This window comes from Aedes albopictus, chromosome 3, assembly GCF_035046485.1.
Source record: "Aedes albopictus strain Foshan chromosome 3, AalbF5, whole genome shotgun sequence".
Classification (NCBI taxonomy): Eukaryota; Metazoa; Arthropoda; class Insecta; order Diptera; family Culicidae; genus Aedes; species Aedes albopictus.
The window spans coordinates 94,284,411-94,304,462 of NC_085138.1; the positions used below are offsets into that span (position 1 = coordinate 94,284,411).

General features: G+C 35.7%; 1 protein-coding gene and 1 long non-coding RNA gene across 4 annotated transcripts in view; both read right to left on the minus strand.

Annotated features, from left to right (window-relative positions):
- The window catches only part of LOC134291749 (uncharacterized), a 401,595-nt gene that overhangs the window by 319,934 nt on the left and 61,609 nt on the right, over positions 1 to 20,052 (minus strand). The gene's annotated exons all lie outside the window — the stretch shown is intronic.
- The window catches only part of LOC109411686 (phosphatidylinositol 4-kinase type 2-alpha), an 83,969-nt gene that overhangs the window by 34,242 nt on the left and 29,675 nt on the right, over positions 1 to 20,052 (minus strand). The window contains exon 1 of one of the 3 annotated variants that reach the window (XM_029873546.2): positions 10,671 to 11,744. The exons of the other annotated variants lie outside the window; for them this stretch is intronic. Coding sequence (XP_029729406.2) covers positions 10,671 to 11,151 — 481 coding nt within the window. The 5' untranslated portion in view covers positions 11,152 to 11,744. Of the gene's footprint in view, positions 1 to 10,670; positions 11,745 to 20,052 lie in introns of those variants that run through there. 3 annotated transcript variants of the gene reach the window in all.

Below are 20,052 nucleotides of genomic sequence, written 5' to 3' on the forward strand. Positions count from 1 at the left end.
AATTTCAAATATAAAAAGTATTATTCGTGGTGTACTTCTAAACATGACTTATTTTGAATACCTAATAGGGTGACGTTGGATATTATTGGCTGGTTTGTTCTCTTCGTCGTGGGGGGTTTTTGTCGACCAAATGCCTGAAATATGACCATATCATTCAGCTTACTTTGGAAGGATTTGAGGCCAACTTTGAGTTTAATAGGTTTCGAAAACCTCCCATGACGAAGAGAACAAAACTGCCGAAAATACGTAAGTTCCCCTATCTAAAAATTGACGCAAGTAGATTTTGAAAATCTTTTTGCAACTCAGCACCATGGAATTTGATTTATACCTACCTACTTGCCGTATCACAACGGACTAGTTTTTCGTACTATACCAAACAATTGGCTTCTTTAGTGGTGTTGAGATAATTCCATATTCAGAATCTGCATGCAAAACTTAGCCGAAATCCAAATTTTCATGAATTTTGGTGCCCGGGAACCTATTTCAAAATCTGTTTGAAGTTTGTATGGGAGCGATTTGTCGAATCACCCCTCGTTGCATTTTGTACTGGGCGGAGCTGTCAAGCAGTTGGCCAGCTGTCAAAAGGTGATTTTTAAAAATCTCTTCGAAATCGATTTTAGGTACCAAAATGAAGTTCTAAAAATCTGAAAAAAATCATGGTGGTTCAGAAAAAGGTGCTCTTTCGTATAAAATCAAAAAATCAATACATTTTTCTTAATTTAAAAACCCAATTGCAATATGATTCATAATGCAACTGATTTCGGTTGTATTATGAATCATAGTGCAATTGTTTGACCCAAACCAGAGTTGTCACAGCAAGAGGTTGCCAAATTGTCACGGTTATAGTACAGCTTGCTTCTAGGCTTGCTTGATCAAAATTTAGTGTCTAGCATGATGGAACACATGACCATTTCCACCGAACCACCGCGAAGCGCGATGGTATTGTCTATCCGGTTGGAATCAAGACCGACATTCAATCAAAAATTGCCATTTTCTTGGTCCACAAGTGTCGCAACTGTTTCGCATCTAGTGCGCTGTGTTGCTGACAACAAAGGGAAGGATGCGCACTACCTTTGACATGATTGAAAAACGTCGCGAGTTGGGTCGCGTCGCGACTTGATTGTGCGAAGTCCGGTTTGGTGGCGGCCCGACAATACTGATGGAAATGATCATATTCTAGTGATTTGTTTTTCATTACAAGAATGTTTTGCAACTCGTTGCAAAACTCGATTTTTACAGCGCACATGAAATCCCATTTTTTCATGATGAATATTAATTTTCTTTTTCGAAGATATTCGATGACATTGAATCTAGATAGGTCGAAATTACATTTTCTGTACTGCAAAAAAAACGTTGTTTTATATTTTCGTACAATGCAGCGTGCATATTACAGGTCATATTACTTATCAAAGTGAATCCTGACCCAACGATACCTTCCCTACTAACAATCACTCCTTCCTGCAGCCTTTGGTGGAGACGTGCGGTAAACGCCAACTTCACATAACAAAGGTTGCTATTAACATTCCTTCCCTCTTCCAACCTGACTGCAAGGACGTGGCCGGCGCCGTTATTGTACCGTTAAAGAGAGCCTCTGAAGCCTGCACAGTGAGAATGTTGACCACACCCAGTCAATTATTCAGTTGATTCATTGTGCAACTGTCATTGGTTCGGGTCAATCACGGAGTAGCAAACATAGATATGTGCAGTCAGTCTAAGCTAAGCTAAGCTAAGCTAAATGCAGCGTGCATTGATGCATTTTTATATTAATATCCTATATCGCGTTACGTAATTTGTGAACAGCACTTAAACATTTTTAAAACAAAGTATTAATAACACCATCGAATGGAAATAAAAGTGGAATAAACTGTTTCTATTACCCCTAGTCGTGCATTGGGATCATTATGACCCCAAAACGTGCACTAGGTCAGCGAGGTGAGCGCAAGCCAAGGCGCAAGCTAATTCACAAAGAAGGTTAAGGGATTTCAATTTCTAGTTGAGGAACTTTGCTGTGACTTTCATTGAATGTACACAGAACAAAATTTTAAACATTTTCGAAAAATGGTCTGGACTCTGAAGCATCTCACGACCAACACATTTTCAAAAATTCACTTGGGTAAACGCTCCCTTAGTGGAGGTAGTACCAATAGTGGTGGTAGTGGCAATTAAGCACTATTTCGACCAAAAAGCTTGCAAATGACATTTTTAATAGATGTCTCATTCCTAATTAATAACATTAATTCAGTTTTTTGTTCAGGATTTGCCGAAAAACCTATTTTAAACAATTATTTTCCTTAATTTTTTTGCTCCTTTGCACCTATTGTGGTGGTAGTGTTCCTATAGTGGTGGGTCCCATAAGAATTCAATGGGATGCGCCACTATAGGAACCAATGTTAAATTTTACCTCCATAATAGGAACCGTGTACCTATAGTTGGTGCAAGTGATTTATTAGCAAAATATGGAATAAACAATGGTTTTTACATTTTTCCTAGCAAATTTAAGTAAAATACTACTGATTAACTTTTTAAACTTTTTGTTTTGTGGTTTTATAAATTTTATTCAATTATTTTACTACAAGGAGCTACTAATTGCACCACTATTGGTACATTTACCCTATCGAAATGCAACTCTAACAGGGCGATAATGGAGATTATTTACTCGAAGGCGATTCATGATATCAAAACATTAAATCAACATTGCAACGCCTTTTGTGCAATGTGGCACTCCAACTTTGTGCAATGAGAGGCAAATTCGAACACCAAATGTTGTGGAACGATCATATGTAGTAGGTACTAAATCGAAGATCTTCGATACTAGCGTTGAGTAAAATATCAACAGTCTAGGTAGTTCATCATTGCCTATTTCCTTCTGCATCCGAAAAATTTACCGAGTAATTACACTTTTCCTGCTAAAATTTCAGCGGATGATTTGTTGTTGTTACTCCATACTGCCTATAACGGGCATTTCAAAATATCGGCGGCTTAAAATGACGTTTCCATTGGAAAGTCACTGGAATGATATGGGACATTTCGTTAAGCTTGGCTTAGCGTAAGCCATCGCCTTTATTTGCTAAGCCGGTGTGAAGAAATGCAAATATTTAAACCTGGCTTAAGAATTTGGCTTAACTTTAAGTGTGGTTTAATATAAACCAGGCTTACGTCGTTAAGCCGGGTAGGTGAAGAAATCGGCCCTGAGAGTAATATTCATCGCGGATCTACGTTAGATTACATAATAACTTCCTTTTTTTTTTTCAAAAATCTATCCTTCGTTTTTTTTTTATTATGTTGCTTTAGAAAACTGACTTTGAGCCTTAAAATTTGACAAGTAGCCCATGATGATCAAATGCTTCTAATATTTCTTCGATTTTTAAAACAAGCTAAAGAGTCGAGTCAAGCACAAGACACAGAAGACGACCTTACAGTTGAGGTCGAAATACGTATATACGGATGCAAATTCTTAGTGGAATTAAAAGTAACAGTACTTAATTAACACGATTTTCTTTTCACTTAAAAAAACAATTTTTGGGATTTTTTATACATATCAATAATGAATTCGTATAAGTTCCAATGAAAAACTATGTATATTTTTTTTTCTTACATTCAGCCATACTTAAGCTACTGTAACGGAGGACGATTTGCGGACCATCCGCAGAGTGCGGAATTGGAGTCGCACAGCCATGGACCGAGTAGAATGAAGAATGAACCAGCAAATTAAAAAAAAAAGAAAAAAATGGGGCTTGTAAAATAAATGTCTGAAAATTCTCATGCATATATATATTTTTTTTGCTAGGTTTCTAGCTGCACTCTGAATAGAGTTGAGACCTCTACACTAGACCCGAAGATAGAAAAGAGTACGTAATCTTTCAGAAGCAGTTTACCAGCCGTACGCGGAAAATGATATCCGTTGAGACACTGTTGCAATCTGACTCAGAAAGTTACGGTAGAAGATTGGAAAGTTTTCAATTGGTGAGTCAGTCAGGATTTGCCTATGGTATGGTCACACGGTTTGTATTTGTCTTCTTGTTCGGTTTTGAGGTATGGTTCAATATATTTTTTTGCTTTTTAAGTCAGTTGTCGCATCTTAGTTTTTTTTTATCAAATCATTCGAACCCCGTGTCGTATGTTAAAATATAGTCGGTCATGTTTCAAATTGATTTCTTGATATCACAAACCGTTTTCTACTTCTCTGCGTTCATCTCTTGTGTCCTGAAATTGTCATCGGTCCAAGACCCACAGAAATATGTAACTGAACTCCTGATATGTTTTTTTTTGGTGTCATAATACCATCTAATGGCCGATTTCTTCACCCTGGCTTAAGCGTTAAACCAGCTTTAACTATATGGGTAAGCCTGGCTTACCGGTTAAGCCGAGGTGAAGAAATCGGCCCTAAGGGCCGATTTCTTCATTTGGGCTTAAATTTTAAACCAGGCTTAGCAACATTTTAAGCCGGGCTTAACTTTTTTTCGATTTCTTCACCTCGGCTTAACCACTAAACCCGGTTTAATAAAGCTACGGTTTACGTTAAGTGTGGCTTATTTTAAGCGGTGCTCTGAGGTGGCTTAGCAGCGCTAAGCCAGGCTTCAGCCGCAATTTGCAGAGTTTGGGTTTCTTCACCTGCTTCATGGATACATTTTTTAAACAACAGAAAATATTTTTAACAAAACATGTAACATGAACAATACAATTGTAAAACGTTTGGACACGGATGGAGGCAATGATAAAGAAAATTACCTAATCTACGGCCGGCGCGTCGTCAATATAAAATATTCAACATCGGTTTTTGGGACAATCAAGTGTTTACATTAGATTGAAAGTCTTCAAAAAGGCACCGTGTTGATAGTTTTTCATCCAAATTTGGAAGTCGAAAGTATATTTGCATTGAAGTTTCTATTTATTTTAATCCGGTCACAATAAACATGTGTTTGTCTCTTATGGTTTAAGAGATATTAGGGGTACTCACTAAACAGATTAAATTGCTGCGTAAGCCATGATTTTCTGCTTATTTGAAATGTTTCATGATTTTGCGAATGAAATAATCAAAGATTGCCTTGCTGATCGCGACGTTTATTTAGTTTAATCTTACGCTGTTAAGTGAATCCCCCTATTATTTTTTTAATAAACAAACTTAGGATGACACTCAAAACAATTTCTTCTAATAACTTTTTATACACTGATTTCTTGCAGAAACTTAGTTCAAAGCACGTCTAGCCCATCGAATATTCAACATTTTGACTCAAAATTCTAAATAAAAAAAGGATTATTCGTGGTGTACAGTATGCGGCAGGAAAAAATGCGAAAGTGTTTTTCAACTTCAAACCTCATTTTCGTCCATTTGATATTAACCAATCTATGTTTCAACGTTCCATGATCTATAATAGGCTAGTTTTCTGAAAAGTTAATTAAAAAAAATCACATTTTGGTCACTAACCTTTACAGGGCGGCGCCTGAAGATGAAGACAACCAGAATTTTCAAACCGCAGAAAATCGCACAGGTCGCTAAATTTCGCATCTGATAAAACAAAATTTTTGATTTTCTCTACAATATCATCAAATATATGTACTTATTTCATCTGGTATGTGAAACTACATGGTTCTCGATCAGTGTAGTCTGGTTGTTCATCGAATTTGAGCTAATATTGTTACTGTTATAGTCATTTTGTTTAATGACCATTGGGCGCGCAGTTTATTGATATCCGCTTATTAGACCTACATTATCACATGTTGAACATCAAATGTGTTCATTTTTATTTTTCAGTGCTAGAATATAGACATTGACTGATACACTGTCATGAAAAAATAGTCATATATATCCCATATTTAGCGTGTAATAGTGCCTTGAACTTTTCGCATTTTTTCCTGCCGCACCCTGTACATACTTCTAAACATGACTTATTTCGTGACGTTGGATATTAACGGCAGGTTTGTTCTTTTCGTCGTGAGGGGTTTTTAACGGCCAAAATGCCCGAAACATATCTAGATTGAGTTTAAATAAGGGCGAAAGTAACATGAGAGAGTTCTTTTCATCGACTCTCCCTCTTCTGCAAATTAAAGTGACAAGATGCAAATTCAATCGAACTTTACCATAATCCGTAATTGAACCATATGGCCATATCGTTCAGCTTAATTTGGCCAACTTTGAGTTCAATAGGTTTCAAAAAACCTCCCATGACGAAGAGAACAAAACTGCTGAAAATACGTAAGTTCCTCTATCTAAAATTGACGCAAGTGGATTATAAATATCTTTTTACAACTCAGCACTATGAAATTTGATTTATACTTGCCGTATCACCAAGCGTATCACAACGGACTAGTTTTTCGTACTAAACCAAACAATTGCAATATGATTGATAATGCAACTGATTTCGGTTGTATTAGACCGTTCGCAATGCTGTTTTATTTTGTATGGCGAGTTTCAAAATTTTTAAAACTCGCCATACAAAATAAGACAGCATTGCGAACGGCCTTATGATCATAATGCAATTGGGATTTAAAATTTTGAAAAATGTATTCATTTTTTGATTTTATACGAAAGAGCACCTTTTTCTGAGCCACTATGATTTTTTTTTCAGATTTTTAGAACTTTATTTTGATACCTAAAATCAATTTCAAAGAGATTATTGGAAATCACCTTTTGACAGCTCCGCCCAGTACAAATTGTAACCAGGGGTGATTCGACAAATCACTCCCATACAAACTTCAGTTTATTTTTTAAATAGGTTCCCGGGCACCAAAATTCATGAAAATTTGGATTGCGGCTCAGTTTGGCATACTGATTCAGAATATGGAATTATCTTAACACTGCTAAGGAAGCCAATTGTTTGATCCCCAACCAGAGTTGTCATGGCAAGAGCTTGCCAAATTGTCACGGTTATAGTACAGCTTGCTTGATCAAAATTTAGTGTCTAGCATGATGGAACACATGACCGTTCCTATCGAACCACTGCAAAACACGATGGTACTGATGGACAAAATCATGTTCTAGTGATTTATTTTTCATTGCATACATGTTTCGCAACTCGTTTCAAAACTCGATTACTACAGCGCATATGTAATCCCATTTTTTCATGATGAATATTAATTGCCTTTTTCGAATGTACACAGTTCAAAACTTTAAATTTGTTCGAAAAATGATCTGGACTCTGGAGCATATCACGGCCAACACATTTTCAAAAAACCCACTATCGAAATGCAACTCTATAACAGGGCGATAATGGAGATTATTTATTCGAAGGCGATTCTGGATATCAAAACATAAAATCAACATTGCAACGCCTTTTCTGCAATATGGCACTCCAACTTTGTACAATGAAAGGCAAATTCGAACACCATTAAATGTTGAGGTACGATCATATCTAAATCGAAGATCTTCGATACTAGCGTTGGGTAAAATATCAACAGTCTAGGTAGTTCATCATTGTTAATTTCCTTCTGTATCCAAAAAAAAAATACCGTGCGATTCTGCTTTTCCTGCTAAAATTTGAGCGGATGCTTTGTTTTGTTACTCCACACTGCCATTAACGGGCATTTCAAAATATCGGCGGCTTAAAATGACGTTTCCATTGGAAAGTCACTGGAATGATATGGGAAATTTCGTTAAGCTTGGCTTAGCGTAAGCCACCGCCTTCATTTGCTAAGCCGGTGTGAAGAAATGCAAATATTTAAACCTGGCTTAAAAATTCGGCTTAACTTTAAGTGTGGTTTAAGATAAACCAGGCTTACGTCGTTAAGCCGGGTAGGTGAAGAAATCGGCCCCAAGAGATAAACAAAAATACATCAAGCTGGTCAGTTGATTTCAATAAAATTTAAAAATAATGAAGATTGTTTGTCAACTATTATGTATTAATCCCCCCACAAAAACTATGAAAAATATCCAAAATTCGCTCAATTGTCCTATCGGTCCTACCTAGATAAGCCATGTCATTTTCTCAAACGTAGCCTAGGAATGTCAACCTATGTCAATGCAGTCAGTTTGTGTCCAAAATGTCACGTCGAACGCATTGACGTAAACAGCGCGTTTAAGTGTTCGTACGTTAGCTTCGAATCTATCAGCACAATCAAGTGCTGCAAATCTCCTTCCCATTAATTCTTCGGTTAATTTTAATTGCTTTATTTATAGAAAATATGACCAACTAACATTATAAAAATTCAAAAAAGCGACTATGACATTAATAAACTACTAATCAAAATCAATCGATTAACGTGGGAAATAGAGCCCAAACAACATTTTGAAGTCAGCTGGCTGTAAAAGGTTCCAAAACTTGTCACAAATCCTATAAAACTTTTATTAGGATTTGTAACGATCATCAAAACCTTCTCAAATCCAACCAACTTGGAACAATTGCTTGGGAATAGACTCTAATGAGCCCGGCGGTTCCTCCATGTTTATCGAGCATGTCTGATACATATGATCAGCCATACTCCATCTGCAGCAGCCGGTTCGTGATGAACCGTTGGAGGCGCATTAAAGTGTTAAAAAGGTGATATGTTTCACCAAAGAACACTACATTACAATAATCAAAATGAAACTCCTTCACTTTAATACCGTCAACCCCTGCGAACTTGGCCAGGGAAATCCTCTTGGAGGAATTCCTGAAAAAAAGGCAATTTTTGCATTTTTTCTTATATTGGAACGAGATTTACCTAAAGTGATTTCTACCCCAGAGTCACATGTTTGGCGATGTTTAACTTATAATTACATCAACAGGCAACATTTGACGTTGGTTCAGTTTCAGAGGTTATTGAGAAGAAAAGTTTTTCAGCCCATATCGGTACCTACATTTCAAAAGGGCGTAACTGCATTTCAAAACAGTGCCTTTTTTTGAAGCTGTGGATCGTATTTCATATTTCCCATGAAATCCATCCCCACTATCAGAAAGAGGGGGATTTTAGCTTTCTTTTAGTGCTTATAGATTGTCCAAAAGATTGAACATACGATCAAGAGCTTTGAAAGAAGGCACTATTTCAAAAAGCAGTTACGCCCTTTTGAAATGTTGGTGCCGATATAGGCGATACGGTAAGTACGCGATCTTCAAGCAATTTAAAACGATATTGGTTTAAAAGTTTGGATAGTTTGGATTATTGCTGTACAACAGATGAATAATCCGCCTTTAGGCTTGATTTTGAAAATTTTGGCTGAATAAGCTGTTATTCAGCTGTCATTGTTACTTGGGTAGGCACTATTGAAGCAAGAAGGTGTTAGTTTGCAAACATATTTGGCCGTTTTCAAAAGTTACGCGAGATTTGTGTGTTAAGTAATTTTTATATGACGCTAAATGACATTAATCAAATTAATTTTGAATCAATATAAAATGGCAATGCTGAGTAAAATTTTGTCTTGTTGAAAAAAGCTGACAAATTCTGATCAAAAAGCTGACTAAATCAGGGGCAGACAAAAACGGGTCACCACTGTATAAGTCACTACACTGAAATAAATTTTGTTGTCGTTTCCACCGAATCCATGGTAGAATTAAGAACTGTACCAACAATTTTCAACCGAATGCAAAATTCTGTTAATTGTACTGAAACATTGTCAATATTACCATGCGTGTATTACTGTTGACTAAAAACATTCTTGGTTCTACTATTTGGGCATTGTAATTTCGACCATGTAGACTTGAATGTTGCGCGTCTTAGATAAACATGGTCAAAAATACAATGTCAAAATAGTAACATCAAGAATGTTTTTAGCCAATGGTACTTCACGCATGGTAATATTGACAATGTTTCAGTACAATTAACAGAATTTTGCATGCGGTTGAAAATTGTTGGTACAGTTCTTAATTTTACCATGGATTCGGTGGAAACAACAACAAAATTTATTTCAGTGTATGATATTTTTTAGATCTTTCCCTAAGCGAACCAGCCTAGGGCTGAAAGCCTAGTAAATAAAGCTAATAATAATAATGATATTTAGATCTATATTATTATTATATATCTCCTATATATTCGCCTAATTTTAATACACATTTATAGGGTTCTGTCAGAATAGTGGCCCATGAAGTGCAACCCTATTTTGATTGCCAACTTTCAGGCCATTTTGTTCAGTGGATAAATACTAGAGATACAAACCTTTCCCTGACAAAATGACCAATTAGGATCAGTTTTCCTAGACAAAAACAAGCTATGAAAACAGAAGCAAAGACTGTCAACTATAAGGTGAAATGCCATACAAAACACTATTCCAGGATGACTGATGGACCTAGAACAATTATGAAATCTCGTTATCTTGCGATTGGAAGTTGTTATCCATCTGGATAACAGGGCACATTTATGTTATGTGTTGCGTTGTGTCAATTTGTAATGTTTCTTGTTTGTGCATTCATAATGTTCTGTGTGCCGTGATGTGTTAATACTTTGTAATAATTAATTTCTTTTATTTTTGTAAGAACGATTTGGCGATTTTTCAAAGTAATATGTGAAAATGAATCCCTTAACACCCCATTATACGGTATACAAATAAAACTAAATGGTGGAGAACATCATTCATTATTCTTCGAATAAACCCAACATCGAGAAAAATTGGGAACCACTGCACTAGCAAAAGTACACGTGCACTACCTATTCGTGTGAGGAACTTCTTCCAACAACCTTTGCCATTGGGGGGTACAACGAATGAATGCAGGTCAGCAGAGCACACGAAATGCCATCCGTGGTGTAGTATTATGCGTATTTACCTGGAATATCATTATGCGGAAAGTATTCGTCGTCACTGATCAAAGACTCGATATTGTTACTATCGATTCTTAGGGCTGCGGGGGAATTCCCACAGCAGTTCCCTCGGTGTCCACCTTCGATGTGATCCCCGCCTACGGTGGCGATGTGATTGTGACGCTCCGGGTGGTGGCCGTCTACCCGTCGAGAGTCATCCGTATCCAACTTATCGAGGCGTTCCGTAGCTGCATTGTTAATGCCATTCGCAACAATACGGTTCAGCATTAGGGAATGCCCGTCATCCAGGGGCCGGATCGGAGGCGGAGTGAAAGAAATCCGAACCGGGGAGTTCCGACATTGCTGTTGTTGTTGACTCGGAACTGCTACTCCGTTTTGCCTGAAACCGGCCGTAGTCATTTGGTGGATATTGCTATCGTCTAGAATGAAAATGTTGAGGTCCTCCTTGAGTTTTTCCATTCGCTGAGACGTACGTGGCACTACCATCACCCATGTGGGTATGTCACTTCTGAACAAGCTATCAACCCTGGCGACAGGAGAATAATTAAAACACAACACTTGAAGTGGTGCGTGACGACGACGGCGGCGGGTGAACGGAGATCCTTGAACTTGATCCTTCTCAGCGCGAGCACACACATTCACAATCGCCGCACCGATTAACAAAATCGCATTTTTCACTACCAGACATGATGGCAAATAATTTATTCTTGGCACAAACACAAACTAGCTATAGTAGCTTCAGCATGCCGCCCGAACAGACAATCGAAATGAAAAACTGTGGCAGAGATTTTCCTTACTCAGCACATCCTTGAACAGCACAGCGATTGTCTGACCAGAACAATCATAAATAACACAAAACACGGTAGGTAACGATGAACTTCCTTTTCGCTATCCTGCAAGAAGTTTTTCGCACAACACTGGAGAACCACCCTCCTGAGAGCCCGCTCAGTATCTCAGGCGCTAGAACACTGTGTCACAACACCGATGGCACGAAAGTGAAAATTCCAACTGACTGAACCTTCCTTCCGACGACGATGCCATCGTCGTCGTCAGCAGTTTCTAGCGCCGAATAGAGAGAAGAACGGTGCGGCTACCCGTCCAAAAAAGCAAGAGAGTCTTTGTTGTTGGCTGCGAATCGGGACGAACAAACTATACCACCAACAACGAACGGATGGGGTGGCAAGATATGCTTTTCGACCTGCTCGGGTAGGTTCCCTCCGATTTTCACGAATGTCATAGTCGTATGCAGCTGGAGGTATGCTTTTGGTATGTGCGAATATGTTCGTTGGTGTGGGTGGTGTTTGGGATTGTATGGATACGATAAAAAGGGGATGAATTCAAACATACTACCTATAATTCGCCTTGACGGAGGCTCTCTGAGAGAATTGCGCTGTGCGTGAAATCAATTTTTTTTAACATGGGAAAGGATAGGAGCTGCATTTTCAAATGCTTCTAAAATATTTTAGGGACTTCAGATTGAAAAAAGTGTTAATGTTTTGCAATATACTTTCAATTAGCTACATTATAACTGGTTTTAGACAAAAGTTTTTATATCACAATGTTATGTCTATAATATAGCGTATCAAAATCTCATTCGATAACATTAAGAACGTTTTGCTTGAAAAAATTTCTATAAAGAATTAGAAGCATTTGAAAATGCAGCTCCTATCCTTTCCCATGTTAAAAAAAATTGTTTTCACGCAAGCGCAATTCTCTCAGAGAGCCTCCGTCAAGGCGAATGACGTCGTCATGGCATTTGCGGAACAAACAAATTGACCGGATTTTGTTAAATGTGTATCAAGTCTGCTAATCTTGGTTTCTCTCACATAACAAATTTCTAATTTTTGGTTGGAACAGTCAAGGTTTCACAGTTGAGATATTTAGAAGTTGAGGTTGAACGTGGTACAGTTTCTTACCGATTTTTATTAAAATCAGTGTTGAAAATGTCATTTCGACATATCTAAATTCAACCACATCCAGCTCATTTTAGAAGCTCAACCTGAGAGTATGGAGAATATGGTGTATGATAAACTTGTGCGGCTAGACCCGTTCTACAAGAAAGTCACGGAAAACCCGCTCTTTTTTTGAATATTTGAAGTAAATGTCACGGACTACCTTTTGAAAAAAGCCAATTGATATTCACCATGAATATCATTGGCATTTTCGAAGTTAGCCCGTGACATTTATCTTAAATATTCGAAAAAGATCGGGTTTTCCGTGACTTTCTTGTAGAACAGGTCTAGCCGCACAAGTTTTTTATATACCATATTCTCAGGTTGAGCTTCTAAAATGAGCTGGATGTGGTTGAATTCAGATATGATCAAATGACATTTTCAGTTCTGCTTTCCTCAGAAAAAGATCATCGATTTAAAAACATAGGCTTTTTTGTAATATCGAGTTTAATTTTTAAAACATTTTTTTCAGTGTAGGGAGTAGTGTTATATTTTTTATATTTTTCTAAAAAACTTCTTAGAATTTCACAATACTTCGCCATACAACACTTTTTTGTAGCTCTTGTCATTTTTGAGTTACATCGCCACAGTGGGACAAATCGACCCAAAAAACGGATCTTTTAACGTGAAGTTGACGATTTCTGACGTAAAAAATAAAAGAAATCGATTTGTTATAAATTCATTCACCGCACGGCACGGGAAGTGAAAGTGATCCATTTTGCCCTGTTTTTATTCAAGAAGAGAATGAAATGTACTTTCAAACAACAAACACGGCTGTAGATCGTTGCAAATAGTTGCAGGTGTAATTAGTGTAATTAGTGTAATTAGCAATCATAAGAATACATTAACGATCGTTTCAAATGCTTATTTTGCCCCATATGCCCCAACAACGGCTGGGAATTCACACTTTTACCTAATTATGAATGGATTTTGAAGTTGTTTTTTTTACATAAACAAAAAGCGTTAAATTAATTATCACCAGAATCATCTTCGAGAGTTGGCCAATTTGCCCCATTTTTCCCTTTTTTCAAAGAGAATAAGGTTTAAAATGTATTTATTAGAAGAGGGATTCCACGGAGGCACGCAAGTCGATCCTGAGCGACCATTTCAAAAATATCTGAAACTTTGCACAGTTTTTCAATTTCATCTAAAACGTCATTTTTCGATATCAAATCTTCATATAGAGTCACGTCTAACTTTTCAAAAGGGTGTATGTGAAAATGGTTGAAAAATATTCAAAAAGCTGCACAGCAAAAACGGTTCGTTCGATTGTTATGATTTTTTCAGCAAAGTTAGATAACTTAATGGGGATTGCTAAGAAAATATACACTGTAAAAATTTTTTTTTTGCATTAAAAAAATATCATCACACAAACTCAAATATCTCAAAACCCTATCTTTTTACCAACGTGATTTTTTCAGGGAAAACGGTCCATTATATTAGCTATCTACCATAAAAATTTGGTGATGGTAAACTAATAAACAAAAAAGTTATGATATTTCAAACATTTCACAATTTTTACATTTAGTAAAAAAAATATGTTTTTTTACCGTGTACATTATTCAGAGAATCGCATTATGATGCTGATTTTATTGTTAAGGCTACCGCATGAATTAAACAAGTTATTTTCATGATATTTTTATTTAATTATTCATAACTATTATAGCATCTATTAGAAACTTAGACGCGATCCAGTGTAGTGATCAAAAGTATTGATAGTGTCATTATTTTTATTGTACGTGACTGGCGAAAAATTCTGTTAATAGGGTTAAAACCTGTTGATAATAAGAAACATAAGTAATATTATTTTTAAGATAAAAGCTGCAAAACAAAAGTTTTATATAGACGAATGCGTCTAGTTTACCTGCAAAAAACTTACCTCTTAGATAATAGATTTTATGATGGAGAGAAAGCGAGTAACTGCAACACCAACAAATACATAATAGGTGCATACCACGACAATGCTCTAGACGTCTAGTTTACCTGCAAAAATTTACCTATCAGAGAATAGAATCATAAATATCGGGAGGAAGCGAGTAACTTCAACAACAACAAATGCATGATAGGTACCATGACAATGCTCACGAAAAAGCAAAAAATTACTACCGCTATGGTTATTAAGGATTGTAAAGTAAAAGTTTTCTTCAGTCAAGTAAACGACACCAAACTAGTCAGTAAAAACTTGAAAGTGATTTTGTTTGTTGAAATCTAACGAACAACATGAGTAGTCGCTTTCTCAACTGTTGTAGGCCGTTTGCAGAAAAAAAGTGCTCAAAAGAGTTACGAAATCTCACCGAAAGCACCATAGATAAACTGAAAGCGACAGGTTATGCTCCAATGTCCACATTGAATACAAATTTACGCATTTGCACGTCCTGCCGTCTAAACGTTGACAAACGAGCAATCTGTATATCATCGGAAGAGCAGGGCGCAGGAAGTTCGAAAACGACAACAACTGAGGAATTACTAGAAGTTCCAAGTGCAGAGAGCCTTGCCACCGTACCATCAGCGACATCTGTTTCAACAAATCAATCGGAAGATGAGTGTATTCAAAAGGTAAACATCGAACGCTTTAACGAGGGCATAGCTGGGATAAAAGTGACTCCGATTAAATGGACGAAGATGGACTACGTTTATTATCCAGAGAAAAAATACCGTGAAATAAACGAAGCTGTACGTAGAAACCTCTTCAAATTAGGACCTGAGGATGTGGAAAATACAGACTACGATGAGGTAATTATGAATATGAAGGAAAGGTTCTCGAATCCAGCCACGACAAGGAAAGAAAAATTATTGATTTTGTCGATGCTGCCAAGTTCGTGGTCTATTCAAGATGCCATTGATGAGTTCGAAACCAATAGATATACAGTAAAAGAGGCAAAACTATTTAAGAATAACTGTCTTTCAACCAAAAATACTAGGTCTAGTAATGCGTTAACAGACGAGGCAAAAGAAATAGTAGTTCAATATTTTGAAGATGATGAAGTAAGTCGAGCTATGCCTGGCCAGAAAGATTATGTATCAGTAAAACAAGATGGAAAGCGTCAAGCAATCCAAAAACGATTAATGATGACGACATTGAAAGAAGCTTACACACGCTTCAAGGAAATTCACAATAATATTAAAGTAGGTTTTTCCTCATTTGCAAGCCTTCGGCCAAGGCAATGCAAGCTTCTTTCCAATTCAGGAACACATAATGTTTGTGTGTGCACAACCCATGAGAATATTAACCTTATTTTACATAGTTTGAAAAGAATAAATTTAACAAAGGATATTAAAATGTTAACTGGTAGTCTTTTGTGTGAAAATACAACATCAAATTGCTATCTACGATCTTGTTCGGATTGTCCAGATTCTTCATTATTGGAAAATACTTTATTCGGTGAGTTTGAAGAAAAATATATTGATCAGTTATCATTTGAGCAATGGGTAACCACGGATAGGTGTGACCTAGAAACAATTGTAAAACCTGTAGATGAGTTTGTGTCATATTTTTGCTTGAAATTAGAAAGTTTAATCCCTCACGATTTCATTAAAACAGAGCAATCCAGCTTTTTAAAAAATACGAAAAATACGTTACAAAATGGTGAATTTTTAGTCATTTGTGATTTTTCTGAAAATTACAGTTTTGTATTGCAAGATGAAGTTCAGTCCCATCACTGGAACGTGCAACAAGCTACAATTCATCCATTCGTTATTTATTTTAATGGAAGTTCGCAAATTGAACACTTTAGTTTCATTGTAATTTCCGAAGATTTAAGGCACGATTCAATATCCGTAAGCTTGTTCATTGCCAAAATGATTAACTTTTTACGCGTTGATAAACATAAAGAAGTCAAAAAGATATATTTTATGTCTGATGGAGCAGCGTCGCAGTACAAAAACCGTAAGAATTTTTCGAGCCTATGTCAATTTAAATCAATGTACGGAATTGATGCAGAATGGCATTTTTTTGCTACGTCACATGGCAAAGGTCCTTGTGATGCTATTGGAGGAACAATAAAGCGCATGGCCACAAGAGCAAGTTTAGCCAAAGAACGTGAGCATCCAATTAAAACTGCGAAAGAACTTTTTGAATGGGCGAATCGTAGAAAAGAAGAAGATTTAACCAAATTATCATTTTGTTTTACTACTACGGAAGAGTACGAAATAAAGGCTTCAGAGCTCAGCGAGCAATATAATAACGCGAAAACGATCCAAGGAACCCAAAAGTTCCATTGTTTCATTCCATTGTCAGAAAATAAAATTAAAGCAAAACTATACTCAAACTGTTCTGACAATAATGCCAAAGTGTTCGATATTGTAAAAAAATAAATAAAATCAAATAAAAAATAAGTAAAACTGTTTTCATGATCTCATAACCCATAATAAAATCCAAACCCAAAACTCTTAGCCCTCTCTTACCCCTATTGTGTCAAATCTATGATTATTGTTGTGTAATTTGAGAATTCATTTATATGTATAAATATTATATGTATATATATTATATGTATATATATATTACATGTATATACATATAATATAAATACATATAATATTTATACATATAATATACATAATACAAATGAATACACAAATATTGAATATCGTAAAAACAACTTGTTTAACTCCCGCAAGACCCTTAACAAAAAAAACAGCACCAAACTGTGATTCTCGAAATAATTTACACGGTAAAAAATTTTTTTTCTACTAAATGTAAAAAATTGTGAAATGTTTGAAATGTCATAACTTTTTTGTTTATTAGTTTACCATCACCAAATTTTTATGGTAGATAGCTAATATAACGGACCATTTTCCCTAAAAAAATGACGTTGGTAAAAAGATAGGGTTTTGAGATATTTAAGTTTTTGTGACAAAAATTATATTTTTTAATGCAAAAAAAATATTTTTTTTACAGTGTATATTTTTTTAGTAATCACCATTTAGTTATCTAACTTTGCTGAAAAAATCATAACAATCGAACGAACCGTTTTTGCTGTGCAGCTTTTTGAATATTTTTCAACCATTTTCATATACACCCTTTTGAAAAGTTAGTCGTGACTCAACATGAAGATATGATATCGAAAAATGGTGATTTAGATGGAACTGAAAAACTGTGCAAAGTTTCAGCTCAATAGAAAATCATGAATTAAAAAAAGTCCTAAATTTTGATGCTGTTGCTTGGAATCGCTCAAACTAATACTGCTAAGGAATGTTGAAATTAGTTTTAGGTGCAATTGGATGCAGTAATCATGCGCGTATATGAAAGATCTTTTCCCTATTTAACCCTGCATGCCCCAAAACCTGTGATAACATTTTTTTGTATTGTTTTGGCAATATCCCTGGTCGCAAAACATAAAGCCATTGATCATTTTTGATATAAAAAATACGGTTTATCGATAAGCTTAAGCATCATTCATGGGAGTGTACAAGCAGCTGTGCATTTTACCCCACTTTGCCCTGATTTTGTCGTCTCAAGAATCCATTGATTTCCCGTATTTGCTTCTGTGCGAATTAATCGTCTTTTGGTACTGAAACCAATGTAATCGAAATGACATTTCAAATATATGACTTTTTTCTAATTCCAGCTTTTGGTGGGAAACTAAAGACTGGACTCGAAAAAATGAGACACTCAAAATAATGTATAACTTTTGATTGCGTTAACAAAAATAGCTGATTTTCTAGCCAGGAATAGCATGTTATGTGTAGTTAATGCCCTAAAAATTTCATCAAAATCGGTTCAGTATTGACGCAAATATTGTCGATACAATAAAATGTGATTTTGGAAATTTTGGTCTTCCATTTTAAAAATTGTTTAGGCTATAACTTGGCTGTTAGCTCATCAAAACGTCTGAAAATTTGACTGTAAGTTTTTCAAGTAAGTCATAAAAAGTGGTGAAAATTTCATTATAATCGGTTCAATACTTTTTTTTTAACAATTCAAGCAAAAAAAACCGAGTTTTCAAATTTTAGGCACTTTTTAACATTTTAAAATCAGTGTGCATTATTTTGACTGTAGTATTGGCAACACAGTCCCGATTTTTTTTTGAAACTTTGACAGTGTAAAATCGTTGTGTTAATCTGTTATCAGTGAAAATTTCAGCCATTTTGATTGAACATTTTAAAAGTTAGAGTAGTTTGAATGTCACTATACCAAAAACCACATCTGCTTATTGTGACATAGTGCTACATATATGGCTATAACTTTTTAAAGGTCAAATCAAATTGAATGAAATTTTGACACAATACAAATGGTAAGTCTCTTGTTTCGACAATATCTCCGCCAACACTGAACCGATTTTGATGAAAATTTTATGGTATTAGCTACACATAATGTACTATTCGTGGTCAAAAACTCGGCTATTTTTGTGCACGCAATCAAAATTTATACATTATTCTTTGTGTATCATTTTTTTTCGAGTCAAGTCTTTAAGGGCATAATAAGCATTAATCTAAATTGTAATATGTGTCAAATATGCACAAATCTGATTAAATGAGGCATCTCAAATATATACATTTTAATGCTTTAAGACGCTCAATTTGATCAGTTTTGTGCATATTTGACACATTTCATCAAATGCTTATTATGCTCTTAATTCCCCACCAAAAGCTGGAATTAGACAAAGTCATATAACTATGTGACTGTCTTTTCGATAACATTATTGGTTTCAGTACCAAATTGGTACTACCAATGCAAATAAGGGAAATTAATTTATTCATTAAATGGCAAAAAATCAGGGCAAATTGGGGTAAAATGGACAGCTACTTGTACCCTCCCGTGAATGATTCTACAGCTAATCGATAAACCGTATTTGTATATATCCAAAATGATCAATGACTTCATAGGAAGGTATGTTTTACAACCAGTGATATTACATAACCACAAAAAAAAGTTATTATCCAGCAGTTTTTGGGGCATGTAGGGTAAAATAAAAGATATTCCATATAAGCGCTTGATTACTGCTTGCTTCTAATTACACCTAAAACTAATTTCAACGTTCCTTAGTAGTATCAGTTTCTTAGAAAATACATTTTAAATCCCCTTTTTCTATGAAAAAGGGCAAAATAGGGTAAACTGGACAACAATCGAAGATAATTTGGGTGAAAATCAAGCGCTTTTTATTTATGCCAACTACATATCAGTAACATTGAAAAATCATTAAACATTAGGTAGAAGTTTCAATTTCCAGCAACTGTTGGGGCATGTGGGGCAAAATAAGCATTTGAAACGATCTTTCATGTATTCTAATGATTGCTATTAACCTCTAATCACACCTGCAGCTATTTTCAACGATCTACAGCTGTGTTTGTTGTTTGAAAGTACATTTCATGCTCTTCTTGTATGAATAAAAAAGGGCAAAATGGGGCAATATGGACCACTTCCCGTGCCGTGCGGTGAATGAGTTTATGGCCAATCGATTTCTCTAACTTGTTTACGTCAGAAATGGTTAACTTC